Below are 22,928 nucleotides of genomic sequence, written 5' to 3'. Positions count from 1 at the left end.
TCATATTGGACTAAACATGTAGAAGCAAGTTAATTGCTTAATGATGTCATTAATTAAATTTGCATTTAGTGATCTGGAAGAGCGTCTATTAGAATTTAGAGCAGTTTAGAAAGCATATAAACAGTGGAAGTAGAAAGATGAAAATAATAGAAAGTAAAGGTAAGGACAGAATATTATTCTGTTTTGATGAACTCTGAGTAAAGCGTAGAGGACAGAAACAATTTAAAGGGCAATTAAGGGAAGCTCTTTGGAAATGAGATTTTTGATCCAGGCAGTATCCATTAGCAAGGTAATATTTTACAGCTGCAATTTTGAATGAATTGTGAGATGCATCTAATACTTGTAGTTTTCATTCCTAGATAAAAAAAATCTCTATGTGGTGTTATTTATTGCTTAACCCTCAATAATGATACCTAGTGATTGATCTAAGCATCTTTTATAATATTTTACTTAAAGAGCTACATAAGTCTTAGTATATGACAAAATATATATGAACCTACAAACTGTGTCCATTTCTTTTAAATAAAGAGAGGTTGACGCAACATTAGGACATAGTTAACATAAGGGCTTACTGTTTTGTACAGTTAAGTTTTAAATATATATTGTAGTGCTTAACAAAAGTAATCCATAATAACCCATGTGATTCTATTAGCTATTGTAGAATGATGGTTCTTAATGTGGTGCCATCTGATAGACTGCATTAGGGTGGCCCCAAATTGCCCGTGTGTTGATATGAAACATGAAATATCTTGAGATAATTGCGTTTGCAGTGAAAATAAAGTCAAACTTAATATAGGAAACATTTTTATTTTTTTAAATACGGAGCTTTCATACCATCCCAACGTTTTTTTTCTGATTCAGGTTTGTATGTAATTCAATTCAATTCAATTTTATTTATATAGCGCTTTTTACAACAAAAGTTGTCACAAAGCAGCTTTGGTGGCAAGGAAAAACTACCTTTAAGAGGAAGAAACCTTGGAAGGAACCAAGACTCAATCAGAGGATATAAACGATATAGACAAAGGCTTATTTTAATTGGCATCATAATGTGTATTCCTGATGTGCAGTAATCAACACTGGCATGTGGATGTTTGCTGGAGTAAGCCAGTTGTTATGGAAGAGCTACGCAAGTGTCATGAAGACTTAACAATGCTGCCAATAAGTAAAATTACCATCTGGGAATGTTTGCATCCAGTGGCTTTCCAAAGACTGGAAAGTTTTGAAGAAAGACCAAACCGTACTTAACCTCCCGACAGAAACTTTCTTCTCAGCCGTTTGAACTGTCCTTCAGTGGGCCCAAATCCGGTCACACATTCCAAGACGAAGTTCTTTCCGGATTCCCACTGACACGGCTCATCACTGGCCAACGTTACAACGTCTTAGTTTTGATTTTTCAAAGACTTAACCAGATCCAGGATTATTTGTCATCCAGCTCCATGCTGTGACCAGTCTTGGCAGCTTGCTGGGAGATCTGCATTGTAATCCAATGAAAGTTGCTGGGGAAATGGGAGGGCATTATTTGTTCCTGGAGGAAGGGATGGCACGGCTTTAGGGAGTGGGTTTCCAGGGGCTCGGGGAGGATTAGAACTTGTGCTCTGTCCAAAGAAGGCATGCCTTTCTTTCATCTCCCAAACTAGTTGAAAACTGGAGTTGTCTTGGCAGAGTGCGTTATCCCCCCCGTGGTAGTGCCGAAGAGCTGCGCAGTGGGGAAAGTTTGCTCTCCTCAGCTCTCGAAACAAAACGGAGTTCAGATTTAGCTGTTTGATTCACCATAGGGCCTTTGAAGAAAAGGTGGGAGATCACAGCTATTACCATATAGATGAGTCACAGAGTCATCCTTTTTCATTTAGCAGAGAGACAGCAGGAAGAGAGAGAGCAACACAGACCCAGCCACCACTAGCCTGTCCCTGTCTGAGTGACAGCTGTTGCTGAAGGGAAATCAATAGAGTTGGGGGTTTAATTCTGCCTTACAGAGCATAGTTGTCACTAGAAACACAGCCAATAGGTCCAGTGTCACCCTTGTGCAATGCATACTTGCTTATTTTCAGAAGGAACGCTCAACCCATTCAGCCTCAACGTCAGCAATTTTTTTCTTTTTTTATTTACTGCATCTAAATCCACTATTCTTCGAGTAACGCCTTGCTTCTCAGAAAGACTGAGAAACGTCATGGTACAGAAATATCGCACGGGCGCCGCGATGAAGGCAACCGTAAACTTGACGTTTTTGTCACTACTGTAGTTCGAAAGACCGACGTGTCTTAAAATAAGTGTCGAGACACTGAGCGAAATATCGCTCGACGTGTAATTGGGGCTGATGTGTTGACGCATTATCCTAAGCGGTAAATTGGAAGGCAGGAGAGCGTGCCTTGTCTCTCCAGATCTAACACATTGCAAATGATGGACTTTTTTGAGGGACCGCCATCTGCCGCGGCGCGCTGAGCCGCCCGTGGTGCTCGCTGCCTAAAAGTCCTCCGGGCTCTGTTTGCAGGGATGTCTGTTTTCGTCGCCATCACCGCCGAAATTGGCCCGCTTACACGGGCAAGCAGATGTTGCCATTTCCGTGGGGTCCGATGAAGAAGGGGGTGCTATGGCGAGCTCAAGCATTCCACCCACACAGCATGCCACATAGGCTGTTCAGTGTGAGAGTGGGACTGGCCTGCGTGGCGCTTTAGTAGCGGAGTGGAGCTTAGCGGTAGGTAGTGTGGAGTTGTGTGTTGTGTCCTGCGTGTTGAGTGATGATTGATTGGAAGTCCAGCGGGAGACGGTCGCTCCACATCGTTCTCCTTGACTGCAGCGAGGACACCTATAGGACTAAGTATCACTGTTTCTGATGCTGTTGCTGTGTGTTGACCTAGCTGAGCGGGCTCTTACTGCCAAGACATCACTATTGTTCATTATTTTTGCAGAGCTGCTGGACAGTTATTTCCATTTCAGTCATACAACACCCGGTTCCAGTCTCTTGCAATGCTCAACGTTGCATCTGTTTGTGGGTAAAGTCCTTCTCTTTCACAAAAAGAGGAAAAATCATTGTTTTTTCTGGCATTAATGAGCCAAAAGCTGCACAAAATTTGTGAGGATTTACAGTAAGTGAAATAACTGCCTAAAAGGCACTGCCAAGTGAATAGACTTGCCAAGAAGGACTTTGGCTTTGCCCAGTGGCCCCAGGTTGATTGGCACTTTTTCTTAAAGGGCTTTATCTATAAACAAAGACTTCATGCCGAGCATTTTAAATTATTCCCATTCATAAAACATCACGGCCGATACATTTTTTTTCTTTTTTTTTAAATAAAGAAATCTGATGTAGTTTAGATTGTTTTTTTTCCTACATGTGGAATGTCATTTTGGTTTAATAGGCCGGGGTCCAATTTCCAAAAGAATCTTGAGATGCTAAGATCACCTTAACCATCATAGAAAAGGTCATTTTGGTTTGATAGGCCAGGATTCAGTTTCCAAAAGAATCTTGAGATGCTAAGATCACCTTAACCATTATAATGAGACAGAGGATTTTCATTGTCATGCTCAGTGGACCATTTAAGATTTCTTCTATAAAAAAAGATGTTTATTAGAAACCTAGGTCTGTTGTAGTTTTCTATGGTTGGCAAATTCTTTTTTTCTCCAAATTGCCAAGCTTTGGTTAACAACAGTTAAACAGTTAACATATGACACATTTGAAGACTAACCTGCACAATCTTGACCAGAATTGAAATATTTTATGAATAAATTAGCCACAAAATGTTCAAAAAGGAATATCAGTAATTGGTCAGGATACTCTGAACACCCAGTAAAAAAAATACACTGGCGTCTATATACTTGTATATATAAGGTATATAGACGGTATATATAAGGTCTATATACTTGTAGAAGTAGTAGTGCTGATGATGGATCTTTCTGGCTTTGGAATGCAGGTAAACTGGACAGCTTTTTCCCAGACGACAGCTTCATCGACATGGGCGAGATAGATGTGGGTCGCAAGGTCTCTCAGCAGATACCGCCCGGAATCTTCTGGAGGTCGCAGGTCTTCATCGACCACCCCATGTACCTCAAGTTCAATGTGTCCCTTAGTAAAGATGCCTTGGTGGGGATTTACGGAAGAAGAGGACTTCCTCCCTCACACACACAGGTGAGTCGCTCAGGTCAACCTGCACACGGCTTCTTCTCTCTAATCCTCACCAGTTCTTTGATACACAAGAACTGAGGGGCAGTGGAGCAGTGTTTTTTTATCAAACCTTGTCCTGGAAGCACTGTTGCAGGATTTTGCAGACAGTCTTCCACACTTGATTCAGCACATTCACTTCTAATTATCAAGCCCTTCAGAGTTGCAGGGGTCGTGTTAAAGCAGAGAAACCACTAAAATGTGCAGGACTGGATGTCCTAAAATGTGTCTCCAGATCCAGGTTTGAAAAAGACTGAAGTGCAATGTTTGAGTACTACAGATGATCATCTTAATTAAATTTACTGGTAAAAGTGCTTCAATTAAAACTAGCACATCTTAAGACTTAATAGAAAAGATATCGGATCTGAATCGGCCAGTAACCGCCCCATAAGAGATTTCAACGTTGCACTGGAAAAAGATAAAGTGATATTGTGCTATCTCTAATTACTGTGAATTAAATTCCAGCAAGGATGCCTATTATGGAGAATAAAGGCTGCAGTTTGCTTTGGACTGATTGCATGTTTTAAACCTTGCAGATTCGTACTGGATTAAAACTGCCGATCTCATCAAATAATCCTGTAAATTAAAGTACTCTGCTCTGCTATGGAATAGGGCTGCAGAAGTATTTCATGCGCTGAGTTGGTGTAGGCTAAATCTATTGATTACTAAAATGATTGTGAAGCTTGTCTGTTTTTATGAGCATGGAAATCAATGGTTGTTTACTGTCCAGATTATTTAGTTGGCAAATAAGCTGCTGAAAGGTTATACCTGTAGCGCGTGCTGCTGGTGTTGACTGGATTTCATTTTATTTTGTGGTGTAGACCATTATCCACACACAAAGACTCAGTGTAAAGAGCCTGATATAAACAGACACCTAATTTCTGTATTGAACGCTGAGCTTCTCAACCTGGCTTTATTGATTCGGATCATGGGAGCTGTGTTATTATATTACTGGAAATTACTTCAAGGCCTAGATCTATATATATGTTTATATATAGAAATGTACATTGTACAGGGACTAGTTTATTAGTACATTAGTACCAGGATCCCTCCAACCTAGCGAAGTTCAGCAGCTCAATGATCCAGTCCTGTATGGGTCCATCGCCTGGCTAAAAAATGACTTTGTTGACAACTGGGGTCTATTGCTTCATCAGCTTAAAGTATAGTTGGATCACATGTTGCCACATGTGGTCCTCTAGGGATCAGTTAGCAACCTCACAGGCCCAGGGGAGGAACTGTATAGAGTGTTTTGGTGTTAACTGAGGAAGTATTGTGTATCTACTGCTCCCATATCCTGTGAAATTTGTCAGAGTTGCTGTCTGTACGCATGGACACTTCTAGCCAGACACTGCTGTTCACAATCATTAATTATTTGATGATAGCCCCTACACTTTCCATTGTGGGTGGTAATTAATGCCTTCTTTGGTGTATTTGCAGTATACAAGTGACAGTGTGAATCAAGAGTGTTGAGTGTACCCCAACGTCCCATCCATCTGGCACCCAGCCAAATAAAAAATGTTTAATAATTTTCTGCTTTTTTCATGATTTGAAACATTTTACAACCTTTGGTGACCAAAAAAACAGCTAAGTTAATCCACTTCACCTTAACAAGCATCAAGCCTCGGAAACTTCACAGATAGACAGTCCAGACAATATGTTTTTTTAAGGAAGACTTATCCTCCAAAATTGATAAAAACGTTATCAGCCCAACAGCCTGTCATTTTGAACATATTAACACCTCCAGAGTGAGGAGCAGGCAGCCAACCCTCTCCTGACCACTCGCCGCCGCTCATCTCTCAGCGGGAACTGTCACTGCAGCAGCATCTTTTCCCTGGCAGGCCTCTCATGGCTTCACTATGTGTGTTTCTGTGTATGTGAGAGTGTGTGTGTGTGTATATTTGGAAAAGTGTGGGGGGCTGCAGCTCATTTGGCTCACATGTCATCCTAATGCCCGTCTGCACTCTCTTCCTTGTCTCTGCTCTGTCTCTCTCTAGTTTGACTTTGTGGAGCTGCTGGATGGCCGCCGGCTCCTGGCACAGGGGGTTCAAAGCCTGGAAGGACCACCGGCTCTGACCCAGCCACGAAGCCTCATGCCCCTCAGCAGCCATGACACAGGCTTTATTCAGTACATGGACTCGGGCATCTGGCACCTGGCTGTGTACAATGATGGCAAGGAGACGGAGCAGGTAGCCTTCCTGACCACTGCTATTGGTGAGTACCCTAAGGGTGACTTGATTTGACTTTTGATCTATGCGGAGTAACTTAGTTTAGTTTAACTGCTGAAAAACGAAGAAGTTCAAGGGTTTAAAGTGTGGCGCCATGTGGGCATGTATCTATCCATTCATCCTTCCATTTATTTATTCATCTTCTTATCCATATCCTGGTGCGGGATGTAGTGGGCTTGAAGCCTGCCTGGAATTACTTAGTGTATTACGGGAATGCTCCCTGCACAGGGCTCCCATCCATCCATCCATCCATTCATCTTCTTATCTGCTTCTTACTGGTAAGGGTCGTAGTGGGTTGAGAGCTCACTTGGAATCATTGGGCACATGGCAGGAATACCTCCTGGACAGGGCTTATGTCTCTCTATCCATCCATCCATCCATTTATCCATCCATCCATTCATCCATTCATCTTCTTATCTGCTTCTTACCGGTTAGGATCATTGTTGGTTGGGAACTTATTGGAATCATTGGGCACATGGCAGAAATGCCTCCTGAACAGTCGTCTATCTCTCCATCCATCCATCCATAAATCCATCCTTCTATCCATTCATCTATTTATCCATCCATCCATTCATCTTCTTATCTGCTTCTTACTGATTAGGGTCATAATGGGTTGAGCGCTTATTGGAATCATTGGGCACATGGCAGGAATACCTCCTGAAGAGGGCTTATATCTCTTCATCCACCCATCCATCCATCTATTTATCCATCCTTCGATCTATACATTCATCCTCTCATCAATGTCTTCCTGGTGAGAGTTATAGTGGGCTTGGAGCCTGCCTGGAACTACTTAGGATAATGCAGTAATACTTCCTGATCTGGGCCCATGTCCACCCATCCATCCATTCTCCTTTTAATCTGCTTCTTACTGCTTAAGGGCAATGTGGGTTTAGAACATACTTGGAATCATTGGGCACAATGCGGAAACATCCCCTGAACAGGGCTCATATCCATCCCTCTATCCAGCCATTCATCTATTTATCCATCAATCCATCTATACATTCTTCTTATCCATGTCTTCCTGGTGAGGGTTGTATTGAGCTTGGAGCCTGCCTGGAACCACTTAATCTAATGCAGGAATACCACCTGAACAGGGCTCATATCCATCCATGCATTCATCTTCTTATCTGCTTCTTACTGGTTAGGGTCATCGTTGGTTGAGAGCTTATTGGAATCATTGGGCACATGGCAGGAATACCTCCTGGACAGGGCTTATGTCTCTCCATGCATCCATCCATTTAACCATTCATCCATACATTCATTTTCCTATCCACATCTTGGAGCCTGGCTGGAATTACTTAGAGTAATGCAGGAATGCCCCCTGCACAGGGCTCCCATCCATCCATCCATCCATCCTTCCATCCATCGTTCCGTCCATCTATTTATCCGTCCATCCATCCAGCAAGGCACACATACATGCATCCAACCCTTCATCCATACCTTCATTTATTCATCCATGCATCTATCCAGAGCCCACTACTAATCATAGAAGAGTGGAATCCCCCGGTTGGGGCTAAATAACATTTGATGCAGCATTTTTTAATACTGGTATTGTTTCCCTCCCATATTGTCCTAGCTGTATTGAATCAGATTCATGTATTTGGGATCAATGCACTGCAATGAGAATCAAGGGCAAACATGTATGAATGTTTTTTAAGGGATGATGCTTTTTGTGTCATCTTCGTCATCCAGCCTCTCTTACAAGATGCCACCTCACAACCTTTACAGGTGTGGGCATTCCCAAACCATTTGCCCAGCCGGGGAATTGAACCCCACTCTGCTATGAGGAAGACTGTGCTGTTACTCACAGTATGATACACCAACTGATCATTACTTTAATGAGTGGCTAGTGTCTCTGCAGAGTTAATGATAGCATCAGAGAAATGACAGTATTCAGTGTTTAATCATGACACTGTGCAATTAACGATCTAGAATCATAATCATGCACAGTACTTCTACATGCATATTATAAAAGTGGTACATTTCTACTGAGTGGGAGTAACTTTTAATGAGCAACCTAAGACTTTGTTGTTTTTGATTTCATGCCTTGCATATATTTTGACCAGCCAAAGATGTTTACTCACCCGGAGCCATTCTATGATGCCCTTCTTAATCAGTTAGTTCAGAATGAGGCTCAAACTTGACTACATCTTAAAATACTCATTTTATTTTAATGCAGTTATGCATTATGTATTGCTTGAGGTTAACCTGCTATACTATATGGCCAAAAGTACTGGGGTACCTGCTCATTCATTGTTTCTTTTGTATTGAAGTATTGAAGAGTTTATTTTAACTTTAATGTTTTGGGAAGGTTTTTTCTGGGTTTTGAAGCCTTGCTTTGAGGATTTGATTGCATTTAGAGACAAGCGTGTTAATGAGGTCAGGATGTTGGATGTCGATCACCAAACCAATTCTTCCAAACATTATTGGATGGAGCACAATAATTTCTAAAAACAAACAGCTGTTCCACACTTTGCATTATGCATGGTGCCAGTGGGTTCATATTTACAGTATCTGCTCTAGAAAGTCCTGTACTATTCCTAGCATTTGTCTACTGGAACTGTATACAGTAAGGTAGTTCGTATGGCACACTACCAGTGAGCTTACACACCATGCACACGCTACACATCAAGTCTTAACCAGCATTATCAAATCTACACATTGGCAAATCCATGTCAGCAATGGGTGCAACTTAGAAGTATCTGAATACATCGCTCAGAAAGGGATGTCCACAATTGTACTTGGCATATAACAGCTTTTCTCAGCATGAGATACAGTGAGACCATATTCTAATTTTATCATTCAAGGCTCTTACATTCGATGTAGTAGGGAATCATAATCCCATGCACTTGTCATATCCAGGAAATCATCTCATGCGTTGATAGCGAGGACATTGTTTCCTAAAAATTAGCAAAAATCTGAAGGAGCTGCTCATCAATCCGTGCCTCTCGTGACCTGTTGCTCGAAAAGCCTTGATCACTACACAGCAATCAAGCCGGATTTGAATAAGAAAGATGGAGGCATCGTACTGTTCCCTCCGCTGATGGCTTCTAATGCTCCCTTCACTGTTCGAGGGCCTCGAATGAGCCCTGTTTTTCCGTTTTTGGGCCAGGCCATTTGCATACAACACCGGCTGGCCGGATTCAAAGGTTTCTGATTGCCCCCCGCTCCCGCCCCCCTGCCTGGGCCATTATTGGTCATTATTACTACCAGTTTGCATTTACTTCTCACTGATGAAAGAAAAAGCTCTCTCTCTCTTTTTTTTTTTAATGCTCTGCTCTTTTCAGCACTGGCACACGCTGTGATGATTCCACAGCCCAGCTGCCGACATCTGGCCTCCTCCCCACCCTCCCGACAGAGACTGTTTGTTCATTTTGTCCTCTCTCTTATGTTTGCTAAAAGCGCCTTTGATTAGCGTGAGTGCGTCGGGCGGGTGGGTGTTGAGGGAGGGAGGGAAGGGGAGGGGAGGAAGAGGATGGCGAGGTGCAGTTCGGTTTGGGAGGGGAGGTGGGGGGGGTCACATGAATCGGCTCGAGGTGTCTGCTTTCACGGAGGTGGCAGCTGGGAGCTGTTCTCACATGCTCTTTAATTAAAAGCTCCTGGGCCATGGTCCATCTGTGACAGACAGGCAGAGGAGGACGGGCTGGGGGGAGGGGCGCCGCAACCCACGGATCGATGGCAGCGTATCCTCGGTGCGACTGGTGCAGCAGCCGTGACCCATCAGGAGACAGGCGGGCAGACAGACAGACGTGGGCACACTCTGCCTCTTTTGCCACGGGGAGAATATAAGACCTCATACTCCAGAGGTGTAATGGAAGAAAATACTCAGAACAAGCATTTCATTATGACCACCTTCTTGTTTGTATACTTTGTACCATCTTATAATTTCCGCTGATCATATAGGACACATTTTAGTTCTATATTAACAGACTGTAGTCCTCGAATCTGTTTTGTTCCTTTCAGCAGTTTTTATTTGGGTGGTGGCTCATTCTCAGCACTGCAGTGACACTGACATATTGGTGGTGTGTTAGTTACAAACGTTGTGTTGTGTTGTGTTGCGCTGGTACAAGTGGATCAGACACAGCAGTGCTGCTGGAGTTTTTAAACACCTCAGTGTCACTGCTGGACTACGGGTAGTCCTTTAACAGTATCATGTTGGTAGCTTTCGTTGATCACTCGTAGGACTAGAGGATAACCAACATAAACTGGGAAGCATGAGATGAGCTTCTGACTCCTGTCGGAAATAGTCAAGTAAATCTGCAACTGTAAAAAATATAATGAATAAAATAATAAAACTGTCTCTTTCCTGAACATCATTTCAAAATCAATACAAATCCTGAATATAAATACAAATCAACAAGTTTATGGCCTCCAAACCTTTAGTTTTGTTATGTTTGTCTAGTTTTTACATCTATCTATTTTCAAACATGCAGACTTTTATTTGAGTTGGTTGCTGTTACTAATCTGAAATTATTAAGTGAAGTAGAGAGGCAGCTTCTCCTGTAGTGACCTGTAGAAGATTTCTTATTTTACTGCAGAGAATAGAGAGGGTATCATCATTTTGTATCATCTACACCTGTAGCCCGCATACGGGTCAAGGCATGTTAATAGGTTAAAAACTCCAGGAGAACACACTAACGCACCACCACCATGTCACCATATCACTGCAGAGCTGAGCAAAATAAAACCTGCTTTTTGGTGGTCCTGTGGGGTCTTGAGCATTGAAAAAGTGGGTGCATCCTTGCAGTATGCAGATACACAGATGGACTACAGTATGCAGCTATTTAATTATAGAACTATTCTACATCTCCTGTATGATCAATGCAGCTGATAAGATGGACAGTTCAGAGAGAGTGTAGGTGCAGTTGGGTGGAGGGGAGGGGAGTCAAATAGATATAAATATATATATATATATATATAGGCCAGACATTGATATTATTTCTCTTTTTTTTTCATCCTGACCATTGCGTCATCACACAGCATGCCTGCAATGCTTATTATTGACAGATCAGCATCAATAGTAACAAGATAGATGAACTCTTCTATAACCTAGTTCCAGGAAAAATGGACTCATATCCAGCTCACTTACATGCACTTTACACTTTACTCCAGACAACATGGTTTCTTTTTTTTGGGCTTTGTTTTTTTTCTTCTTTTTTGACAGCAACAGAAATGACCCCCTCTCTCGGTGTGTATGTGGGTTGATGTTCAGATGGAGGTAAGATACAACAGATAAGGCTCTTTTATCTCAGTGATTGTTGCTCCTGGGGATTTTGGACACCTGGAAGAGTGGTGTTGGATGTCTCACCACTCACCTGCAGTGTAGGGGTCGATGCAAATAGCAGGATAAGTATGTATGTATGTGTGGCTGATGTTTGTGGATGTAAAGTAGAAGAAGAGTTCATTATGCTTACTTCTGTGAGAAGAAGAAGGAAAAAGAAGAAGAGAGAGAGGGAAGAGAGAGAGTGAGTGTGTGAGCGAGAGGAGGTTAGAAAGGGTGTGATAAAGTAGAAAAAGAGAGAAGGGAATAGAAGAGAAGTTGTGAAAGTGGGGAAGGAGACGAAAAGAGAGAGAGAGGAAGAGAGAGAAGTTGTTGATAAAGTGGGTCACCTGAACCATGTCCTTCAGAAGGATTCAAGCTGTGCCAGTTTATAGCATACAGGCCTTCGTTGATCTCCTAGCACTCCTGGATTAAAAGGTTTTACATCCACTTTTACATTTATTCATTTAGCGGACTCTCCCATCCATAGTGACTCCAAAATCAGGGAGGGCGTCGTCTGTATAGCGATATTATTAAAGTACACCACAGGCCCACACTCGTAACCTAAATACAACAGCTCTACTGAGCTCAGTCAAGGTTATATTCAACCTACAGACCAGATAAAGAGCTTATTGCCTTTTTATACAGATTGCCGTATGTAGTAATCTACTCTTCCTATGGATCTGCACTTCACTGAGAAGCAGCCCGTACACAGTTCACACACATTAGTGATTGTCTGACTGCCTTCAGAAAGTAACAGTCTGAATAGCTATGGAGAAAATCCATCATTCATTCAATCAGACAAGCTGCCTTTCAACCATATTGCACTTGGCTTGACAGTAAATAGCGTACTGTATATTACCTTCATACACTTTTTTAATACTTAAGCATATTGGATTTCTCTCACTGCAGGAAAGTTGTGTTTTAAGTGAAATCTAGCCAGTCTAGCCAATCGCATTTAAGTTTGCAAAAGGCTTTATTTTAACCCTCTATAGCATGATATTTGTATTGGGTGGGGCTGAAAATTAAAAATCAGACCACTTTTTATGAGCTTGGAAGTCCCTGCTTTATCAATACAAAAAGCTATTGCTTTTTGCTTCAACTGCGTAATGTTGCCCTGAGGCAACAAATAAAAATACCTGTTTTAGGGGGTGAATAAAAAAAAAAAACAGACAAAATAGGCTTTAAAGTAGACTTCTTCATGTTTTAAAACATTTAGGGCACAATGTAATAATCAAAAAAGTGATTTGTTGCCTAAGGGCAACACCATGCCATGCATTTTCTTTTCCTTTTGGTTTTGGTTGGGACCCATTTTACCAAAGTTTGATAAGGCTATTTTATTATCATTTATCATGATAACATTAGTAGCACATGTGATCATTATGCCACAAAGCCCTTCTTTCCCATCTAAACTAATGAGAAATTGTTGGACATAGTTCAGATGCTTACATTTTAAGTTCTACTGATTTAAATGACTGGAGATGGACTGATCAGTGGTTTTGGAGGCTTTTAGCATGATCATTTGATTGCCAAGCTTGATCTAGAGAAGGGTTGAATTCCACCTGGATTAACCTTTTTTTATACAAACTCTGTAATGCTGCACTGTTTCTCAAGAAGAATGTACTTTACATTTTGGGTTCAACACTTTGGAACTCAGCAAAAGAGATGTGAGAGCCTGTGAATTGCTGTACAGAACTGTACTGTGGTGCACTGTGGAGCTCAGTGGGCTAACACAATTCCTACACTTTTGACTTGATTCCAATAGCATTCCAACTGTTGCTACTGTTGTACTGTACTTTTGGTCACAGATACATAGTGTGGTCTGTGCCCTTTGCTGCTTTGTGTGGTTAGTGGTCTTTGTTGTTAGGACTCTCAAGAAGGGTATCCAGTTAATGTAGCTAAATATTGGGTTGCAACTAGTTTTACACAATCTACATTTATTTGTAGATAAAGTTTGATATATTAGACTCACGTATGGTAACCATACTAAGATATTTTGGCTGACAATCGCTTTCGATTCTGATGTGTAGCCAATTACATTATTGAAAACAATTAAAAATCAAAGTGTTAGGGTAGATTTTTTTTTATTGTGATGAAATTGAGCATGATATTGCACCATCTGTAGTTTAGATTAGTTAAAAAAATTTAAAAACATAGTGCATCCTCGTAGCGCAAAATACTGTACTAAACTGAAAACTCAACACTGGACTCTTTTTGTAAACAGGGTTTTTTTGTTTTTTGTTTTTTTCTCAGCAGGTTAGAGTGGATGTTTGTTTACCTAAAGCTGAAAAAAAAAAGAAAAAAGAGAAGGGCTTTGTGGGTAGAACATGGAAAGGTCAATTCCTGTCTCTAATCCTCACTTTTCTTCAAAGGCTGGGTTGCTCCATCCTTCCTCTGTTAAGTGGAGCACAGTCTCGTTTGTCCTTGCTGTATGGTGTTACACACCCCCTGCTTGGAATTGTCCGTGCGTGCTTGTGTGTGTGTGGGTAAGTGTGTGTGTGTGTGGGAGTGAAACCTGTGAGGCAAAGGCCAGGGCTGTAATCTGTCCCCTGACCCAGGCTGTCCAGGCCTATTGGACTGATCAGTAACAAAACAAGCCCATGACTAGAAACATGTGTGTTAAGGCCAGACATGTTACGTGTTCTTCACCGGTTTGTGACCCGGCGCTTATTGTTTGACGGCTCATTCCTCTTCGCGTCACGGGGATCCGTAGAGGCTGGCAGACGTATAGAGTGTACACGGCTTTTTTTTTCATTGGGTAAAACATGGAAGAACATGGTTCCTGCACATCGTCACCCACCATCAGTCGTGGGAGATTATATCAGACATGCGGGTTGGAGAGGAGAAGATCAGGGCTGGAGTTGGCTGGGCTCGGTATGTGGAGTGTACATCACTCTCGATGACAGACGGACGGGCGTGCAGTTGGGAGAGTGTGTGCGTGCTGCGGGGAGGGACGGCGGGGTGTCTAGGACGTCCTCGCTGCTCCAGAACGAGTGCTCAGACTCTGAATAAATGTGGCTCTTGGGTGCATTTCAAACAGCACAAGCCTGAAGCTTCACGCCTCTGAAAGCATCATGCTAATCCTTTTTTTCGCAGAGCAAATAAGTGGCTATTTCTGCCTTTTAATCTACTGTTCTCTGTTAATACCCTGATATCTCAATGCTATGGTTCGCATTCTCTTTATACATAAACACCACCATGATCTAGCAAAGAATATCCATATCGTCTCTGTCCAATGAAAAACACTTATCTCAAAAAACAGCAACTTTACAGGGGAGAGAAAAAACCTTGTAAACTTTCAGTGGAAGTCAATGTAAAAAGAGTTTATTCCAGGTCATTTTGAAGAGTTTATATTGGTCTGTTTTCAAGAAATTATGGCACAGTCTAAGGGACAGTTTGTCTGTTCAAATTATGTAGTAAACTAAAAATCATCAAAAATGGAGATAACTGTATTTCATAGGACAGCGACAATATGCTTCACATTCCTTTGTCAAGCCTTTGACTTGAGATCAAAGTGGACCTTATTATGCAGTATCTGTTTGCATTAATCTTGACTCATATCAAATATAGTACAAATGTTATGTTTTAACAAGATTTTACATTAAAATACACTTAGTAAGAAGTTTATTAGTAATATCTATACATATATGTACTCATATACAGCTCTGGAAAAAAAATAAGAGACCACTTAAAATGATGAAATGATGAGTTTCTTTACCAAATTAAAAAACCTCTGGAATATAATCAAGAGGAAAAAGGATGATCACAAGCCATCAAACCAAGCTGAACTGCTTGAATTACTGCACCAGGAGTAAAGGCATAAAGTTATCCAAAAGCAGTGTGTAGGACTGGTGGAGTGGTGGAGAAAAACATGCTAGGATGCATGAAAACTTTGATTAAGAACAGGGTTATTCCACCAAATATTGATTTCTGAACTCTTAAATCTTTATGAATATGAACTTGTTTTTTTTTTTTTTTTGCATTATTTGAGGTTTGAAAGCTCTGCATCTTTGTTTGTTATTTCAGCTGTTTCTCATTCATTTTATTCAAATAAATGTCAATATTTTTATTTGGAATTTGGGAGATGTTGCTGTGTTGTCCGTAGTTTATAGAATAAAACAATAATGTTCATTGTACTCAAACATATACCTATAAATAGCAAAATCAGAGAAACTGATTCAGAAACTGACGTGGTCTTTTTATTTATTCCAGAGCTGTACAATTAAAATCACCCAATCATATGGCAGCAGCGTGTAATGCATAAAACAATGCCATAAAAACACAAGCCAGCAGTTTAATTTAATAGATTCACATCAACTATTACTAGAAAAAGCAAAAATGTGATCTCAGTAACTTTAAATATAATTAAATAACTATTGAGGCTATTTTTACAGCAAAACCGTCCCAAACTGTATAATATAGTATAGTATAATACAGGATAGTATAGTATAGATTACTAACTGCTGCCCGTCTCTAAAACATCATATTATCAAGCCAGGGATGTTTAGGGAAGGAATAGATGGAATATCGATCAGTATCTTCATGTTTCAACCCTTCCTTCCACCATCCACGCCAATAATCATTCAGCAAGTGGAGAACCTACTGTACCTGAAGTTTTCTTCAATTCATGACAAGAATGCTTTGAAATTTCTCTTTTACATTGACAACACTAGTGTACTAGTACTTCAGATTCATGGTTTGCTTCCAATGATTCCAGATGCGCTCCGGACACACCGTGACCCTGACCATGAAAAAAAGGCAGAAAGGAAAATGGATGAATGGATGTGGGTGAATGGATGCATTGACTAAGTCATTCCTATGAATCACTTAATAGTAATAATAATAAAAAATCTTGCTGTAACAGGACTGCAGTATTTGAATAGGCCCTCTAACATAGTGCAGCTTTTTAATGGTGTACTCTAAGCAATCACTGTTCACACTGTAAGAGTGTGTGTGGGTGGAGGTGTTTAGATGAGTCATTTAATCAGACGCAAGCCTTAAATGACTATTTTGGCCAAAATCAAGCAGGCCATCCTTTTTTATTGACCCACCAATACTTTTGACATATTTTTAATATGTTTCAGGACAGCAAAATGCGAATGCCGTGTGTAGAACCAGACTCGCAATATGGTATGCTGTCCATATTGCACATGGATGGTGTTATGAGACACACTTAAACTGAAACTCCCAGCTGTCCTGGCTTGCTTTTGTGAAATGAGTCGGGCCTTGTAGTTGGAGCCAGTGGTTGGAGGCTATCAAACACACCACCGAAATATTGATGGGCCTCGGTCGCACCGCGGGGGATTGTAATCTCTTCTTCTTGCATTACTAAGCTAAACGTGTGGCTCGAAACAGAAGAAAACACACACTTTTAGCTCACTTTGGAGTTCCCTTCTGTCCCTCTGCTGTCCCACACCATCTACCGCCACCACCCTCCTTCCTTCACTCTCTCTGCCCCTTTCTCTCTCTGTCTCTCTGTCTCTCTCTCTCTCTCTCTCTCTCGCCCTGTCTCGCTTTCATTGTATTGCATCCTTTGCGGTAATTCGCTCTCCTGAGGAAGGACAGAAGACTGTGAGGAGGTTCACATTTCCAGCCCTTTTTCTTCCACACAAAAGCGGCTTTGTCGGACCCGATCCTGGCCCTGTAGGAGCGCCACGGCCCCGAGGCAGCCGGAGAGGGGGAATATTTTTCAGCGCCATTTCATGTTTAATTCACTGCCTCCTCAGACAGGTTTTTTTTTTTTTTTTTTTTTTTTGAATTTTGAATTTTGACCGGCATGAATGACTGCAGAAATGACTCTCCGCTGCACAGCTGTGAAGTCCATCATCTGATTGGACAATAACGCAATGCAGAGCAGCAGGCCCGGCATAACCTTCTGGTGCACGAGCAAGTAGAGCGAGCGCTGGATGCGTGAATGATCAGGTTTAAAAGAGTATAAATGAATGCGTGCATCATGTGGACATCAACAAGTGGGTGCTTTTCTGCTACATTGCTGGTTCAAATGCAGCTTCGGAAATGGAAATAAAATTGCTGTGCTCATGCTCAGACTACTGGAGCCAGCTCTGGTCAATTGGGGACTAGATTTGTCTCTATATAAATGTATATTTATATATATATATATATATATATATATATATATATATATATATATATATATATTTTTTTTAAATTAATTTAAGCTTGCATATTACATGGTTTACTAATTAAAATGACTAAGTAAAATTAGAATCTAATAATGTTGAGGGGTACAGTGATGCACTGAAGTGTATCAAAAGTTTGGTTGACACTACATTGTGGATCTCTTTGGGTCATTAAGAAAAAAAAATCCGTGCACCATTATTCTTTAAACCATCATGATTTCATATTAATACAGATAAAAGAGGTAAAATGTTGATGAAAGATTGAGTTTAAATTCAGTCGTTTCGTTGCAAACAGAGCAAATATTCCCTGACATTCCACAAGTTACTGAATAGATACTAGTGTCCCATGTGTCCCATGACTTTTGCCATGTCTTATAGAACTACTATTACTACACTGATCTGCTGGAACTGTGAATTTCTGTCAAAATTGCCGGTTCACACAATTTTAGCCAAACACAGCTGGTCAGAATTATGACCCCCCCTTACTGCACTGTCCACTGTGGATGGTAATGCCTTTTCTGGCAGAATCCCAGTACACAGATGACAATAATTTTATTTGAATGGTTTGAGAAATAATAAATGGCAGCACTTTTTTTTTTTTTAATGGGACGCTAATTACCAGCTAATGCTAATACTGCTCCAGCCTTGGTGCTGGAGAAACTACACTAAAACTCTGCTATAACGCTGCACTGGAGTGGAGTGGCTTTACTGCTTTTTACAACCTGACTCGTAAAATTTATACATAAGGCGCACCAGGTTATAAGGCACACTCAAATTTTTTGTGAAAATTAAAGTATTTTAAGTGCATCTAATAGTGCGAAAAATAGGGTATACTCCTGTGGGTGTTTTTTTTTTTTTTTTAAGCTGCCCATCTTTGTAACACTTGAAAATCCACTACAATTCCCACAATGCCATGCAAAATCTAACTTTATTTGCAGAAGGCTTACAGTTTTAAATTATTGCATTATGTTCATTTATCATTTATCATTTATTGAACTGTAATCTCCAAACCTCAATGGTTCAGTACAAAGTCTGCCATTATAAAATGCCATTACATCCTTATGTATGCTTTCTAGTGTGCTAGAAGTGTTCTTTACAGTGTATTAGGCAGAAGAGGAGGGAAGCAGGTGTTGCAAGAGGTTATTAAGCTATAGAGTTCACCTGTGTGTTTTACTGATGGCTATTCATGTAGCTCCTTTTTACAGTGAAGGAGTGAGAGAACGAATCAGGGCACAGACAGCTTTTTAGTCTTTATGTTTGCTGAAAGCTTCTCTTTATGTGAGTGGAAAAGCCACAACCTTTATGAAAAAATTTTATTAAAATGAAATTCACTTCTCTGCTGCTATCTCCTGCTCCCATGTCCTGTCTCAACCCTCCCACTTCCCAGAGATATTACATGTGCAAGCTTGATGCAGTGTAGAGTAATTTAATAGATTATGAGCTTCAATATGGTTTCATTAACTCCAGACATTTCCACACGTTTCCCTGGTTAATCTTTCTCTGGTAAGTCACAGACGTTGCTGTGTGTATCAATAGTGTTAGCTTTGCTGTTTATGAATATATGAAGGTATAATTATGGTGGGATTGCACAGATCCAGACACTTGACTGTATTACTAATGAGTGTTAAGGAAGGCTAGGATCGCTTAAGCGCTTTCTAGCTAAGATAGATAAGATAGACATCCCAAGCTGCAAAAATTAATTTTAGGGTGGTATCTGACCTGGATTTGGACCGAAACCACCATATATATATATATATATATATTTTTTTTTTTTTTTCACACGTGCAATTGGGGAAAAAAAGACTGTGTTGCCTGCATGCGCATTTGTGTTCACTCTTGGGCCACTCGTTTTAGATTCCTGGGGAAATTTTATCTGACTTCCGGGCATCAGGGAGCCGTTATTGATAGATCGTAGACTCCCGAGACTTCTGGGAGACTTGGGAAGTCTTTAGAAAACACTTGACCACTTGACTGTTTTACTAATGAGTTTGGAGGTAGACAAACTGATGACCTGTTGTTTTACTTGAACAAAAAGTTGTTGTTTTTTTCCCACTGGCCTATACTAACCTACACTCTGAACAAGTGTTATAAGGGCACAGCTTATATAAAGCAATTTGATTGGTTCAGCAGTTGGAACCAGCGGATACTGAGACAGCTTTTACCCTAGAGCCATCAGGGTGCTTAACAGCCAGTAGCAACATATCAATCCAGCCCATTGCGACTCTTCTCACCTGTCTGTCTCACTACTCTACAATAAATCACCTCACCCCTTAAATTCAGTGGACTACAATGGTCTACAGCTTAAAGCATATAATGCATTCTTCGTACATTTGCACCCAACAAAATTAATGTCTATTTGTATTGTGACGGCACTATTACACCCTATTACAATGCATTGTAGCTTTCTAGTTTTGTGGACAGAATGGTGCGGTCCAGCATCACCATCCAGACGAGGGGTTAGGCTGTAGGGTTCACCTATGCGGGGTTTACTTTTGACAGTTGTTCTTCGTATTTTGTCAATGTTTCACAATGAGCAGACCAATATAAAATGTTCCAAAGTGGTGTGAATAAAAAAACTTGTCCAACTTTTTCCATTAAATTCCATAGAAAGTTCTGAAGTTACTTTTCATCTCCTGTAAAGTTTCCATTTTGGACATGAAAGGTTTTGTGTGTCAGCAGCAGCGATATATAGTCTACGTTTTCACTTCAAGTGGGAAGACTTGACACTGCAGTAGAAACAGAAAAAATAAAAAACTCCTGTGAAAAGAAATCTATAGATGAAAAAAAACGTGTTGATGGATGTTTTGAGCATCTCTGACAGTCGCCGTTGCATTTTATTTTATTTCAGACTCGATTGATGACTGTCCCAGTAACTGCTTTGGTAATGGAGACTGCATAGCTGGAACCTGCCACTGTTTCCTGGGCTTCAGAGGACCAGACTGTGGCAGAGGTAAGAGCTCTATTTCTCTCTCTCTCTTTCTCTTTCTCTGTCTTTGTTCGTTTCTTTGTCTATTAGCTGGTATGTCACTGTGTATCTGTTGTTCTTTTTTTTTTTTTTTGGTTATTTGCAAGACACCCACCCACATGAATCATTAAAATAACAGTCCAAGGCACAAATAGGAATTTGCTATTTGCTGAGCACTGAATGAATTGGCATGAAATAGCCTTTGCCCGTATCTTTTCAGTGCTCCGAAACAGAAGCTCCAAAATCATTTACGATTTCATTGTTTGTAAATAATGGATTCCGATCGCCTACAGTGGAGTGTAATAGTTGGTTTTGGACAGAATCCTTTTTAATCAGTGGGCTGTGCTGTATCTCATTTAAAATAGCTTTTAAAATGGATTAGTGGCTTTTGCAGATCTCTGATTGAGCTTTGGAATGTTAAATGAAGCACAAAAAAAGCCTAAACATAATAATCACGGGTTATTGTACAGTTGCCAGAATTCTGGAACAGGTATTGTTGTTTTAAAGCTATTTAGATTATTCGAATGTATTATATATTTAATATATGTTTGTGTGTGTGTGTCTCTATGTCTTTGTACCATTGTCTACATTCTCCTCCAGCTTCCTGTCCGGTGCTGTGCAGTGGGAACGGGCAGTATCTGAAAGGCCGCTGCATGTGCCACAGCGGTTGGAAAGGGTCAGAATGTGATGTTCCCACCAACCAGTGCATCGACGTGACCTGCAGTGGGCACGGGACATGCATAGTGGGGACCTGCATCTGCAATCCGGGCTATAAGGGAGAAAACTGTGAAGAAGGTAAGGATATTTTGAGAATTCTGATGAAGATAATGTGGGTTTTATGTAATTAATGTAGTAGCCAGTTAGAAAGGAGATTTTAGTGGAGATTATCAATGTCTTTTGGTAGGGCTGTGAATCTTTGAGAATCCCACAATTTGATTCAGAATCGATTCTTGGGGTCACAATTCGTTTTTTTTTAGATTATTTCAAATTGGTTGGATTTCTTTTTCTTCATCCTCTATACTTTAGCGGCGCAACAACAAACACCGTAACACGACACTACACGCCCCTCTGTAGCCTAATAGGGAGAGCAAAAATTTTTCCTGTCCTGTTGCTGCTATCTCGCAACACTCACCTACTCTCTACTCGCGCAGAGCTCAGCTACTGTCGTGCGGAGCTTTTTAATTGTAACTGTCTCGCGGAGTTCATCTACTGTCCTGGGGAGCTCAGCTACTGTCCTGCTGAGCTCTTTAACAGTTAAAGAGTTCCGCAGGACAGTAGCTGAGCTCCGCAGGACAGTAGATGAACTCCGCGGTACAGTTAAAGAGTACCACAGTACAGTAGGTGAGCTTAGCGAGACAGTATGAGCTCTGCGCGACAGTAGCTGAGCTCTGCTGTACAGTATGAGCTCCGCGCGACAGATGCCGAGCTCAGCAGTACAGTTAAAAAGCTCTGCGCGACAGTAGCTGAGCTCCACGCGACAGTATGTGAGCTCTGCGGTACAGTTAAAAAGCTGCGCACAACAGTAACTGAGCTCTGCGGGACAGTTAAAAAGCTCCGCACGACAGGAGCTGAGCTCTGCGGGACAGTTAAAAAGCTCCGCGTGACAGTAGCTGAGCTCTGCGGTACAGTTAAAAAGCTCCGCGCGACAGTAGCTGAGCTCTGCGGTACAGTTAAAAAGCTCCGCGCGACAGTAGCTGCACCCACAAAAAAATCTATTTTTTGAAAATGAGAATCGTTCAATGTTAGAAATGCGATTCGAGCTCGAATCGATTTTTTCCTGCACCCCTATCTTTGGGTATACTGTTTAAAAAAACTGAGAGATGCCTCATATGATGTTATGGGAATGGGGCCACACTTGTGGATAAGTTGTGATGTATTATTTTGTGAGTGTGCTCAAGGCTCAAGGTTATGTGAATTATTGAGTTTGAGTGAGGCCTGATAGTGTGTGATCAATGGATGGATCCATCCATTCCATTCCCAAAACTGTGGGGGCCAATCCACAGTGTCGCATATGTATCAGAAATATGTCATAGAAGGCATTACCACCCACAGTAGACAGCCCAGTGGGTGGTAATGATCATAACTGGCAACCCAGACAAAAATTACATCCACATTTAAAGCAGGAAGCCCCACAAACAACCATCAAATACATACACACTTCACACACAGCAGTTCCTAGTGCTAA

The 22,928-nt window shown here is 41.1% G+C and overlaps 1 protein-coding gene across 11 annotated transcripts in view; it reads left to right on the top strand.

The window, feature by feature from the left end:
• The window catches only part of tenm4 (teneurin transmembrane protein 4), a 332,448-nt gene that overhangs the window by 188,409 nt on the left and 121,111 nt on the right, over positions 1-22,928 (top strand). For all 11 annotated transcript variants that reach the window (XM_049467313.1, XM_049467314.1, XM_049467315.1 and 8 more), the window contains 4 exons: positions 3,906-4,120; positions 6,148-6,364; positions 20,627-20,728; positions 21,344-21,538. In XM_049467313.1, coding sequence (XP_049323270.1) covers positions 3,906-4,120; positions 6,148-6,364; positions 20,627-20,728; positions 21,344-21,538 — 729 coding nt within the window. The remainder of the gene's footprint in view (positions 1-3,905; positions 4,121-6,147; positions 6,365-20,626; positions 20,729-21,343; positions 21,539-22,928) is intronic.

The sequence above is a fragment of the Astyanax mexicanus genome, chromosome 18, assembly GCF_023375975.1.
Source record: "Astyanax mexicanus isolate ESR-SI-001 chromosome 18, AstMex3_surface, whole genome shotgun sequence".
Classification (NCBI taxonomy): Eukaryota; Metazoa; Chordata; class Actinopteri; order Characiformes; family Acestrorhamphidae; genus Astyanax; species Astyanax mexicanus.
This window is presented reverse-complemented; position numbering and strand designations above follow the sequence as displayed.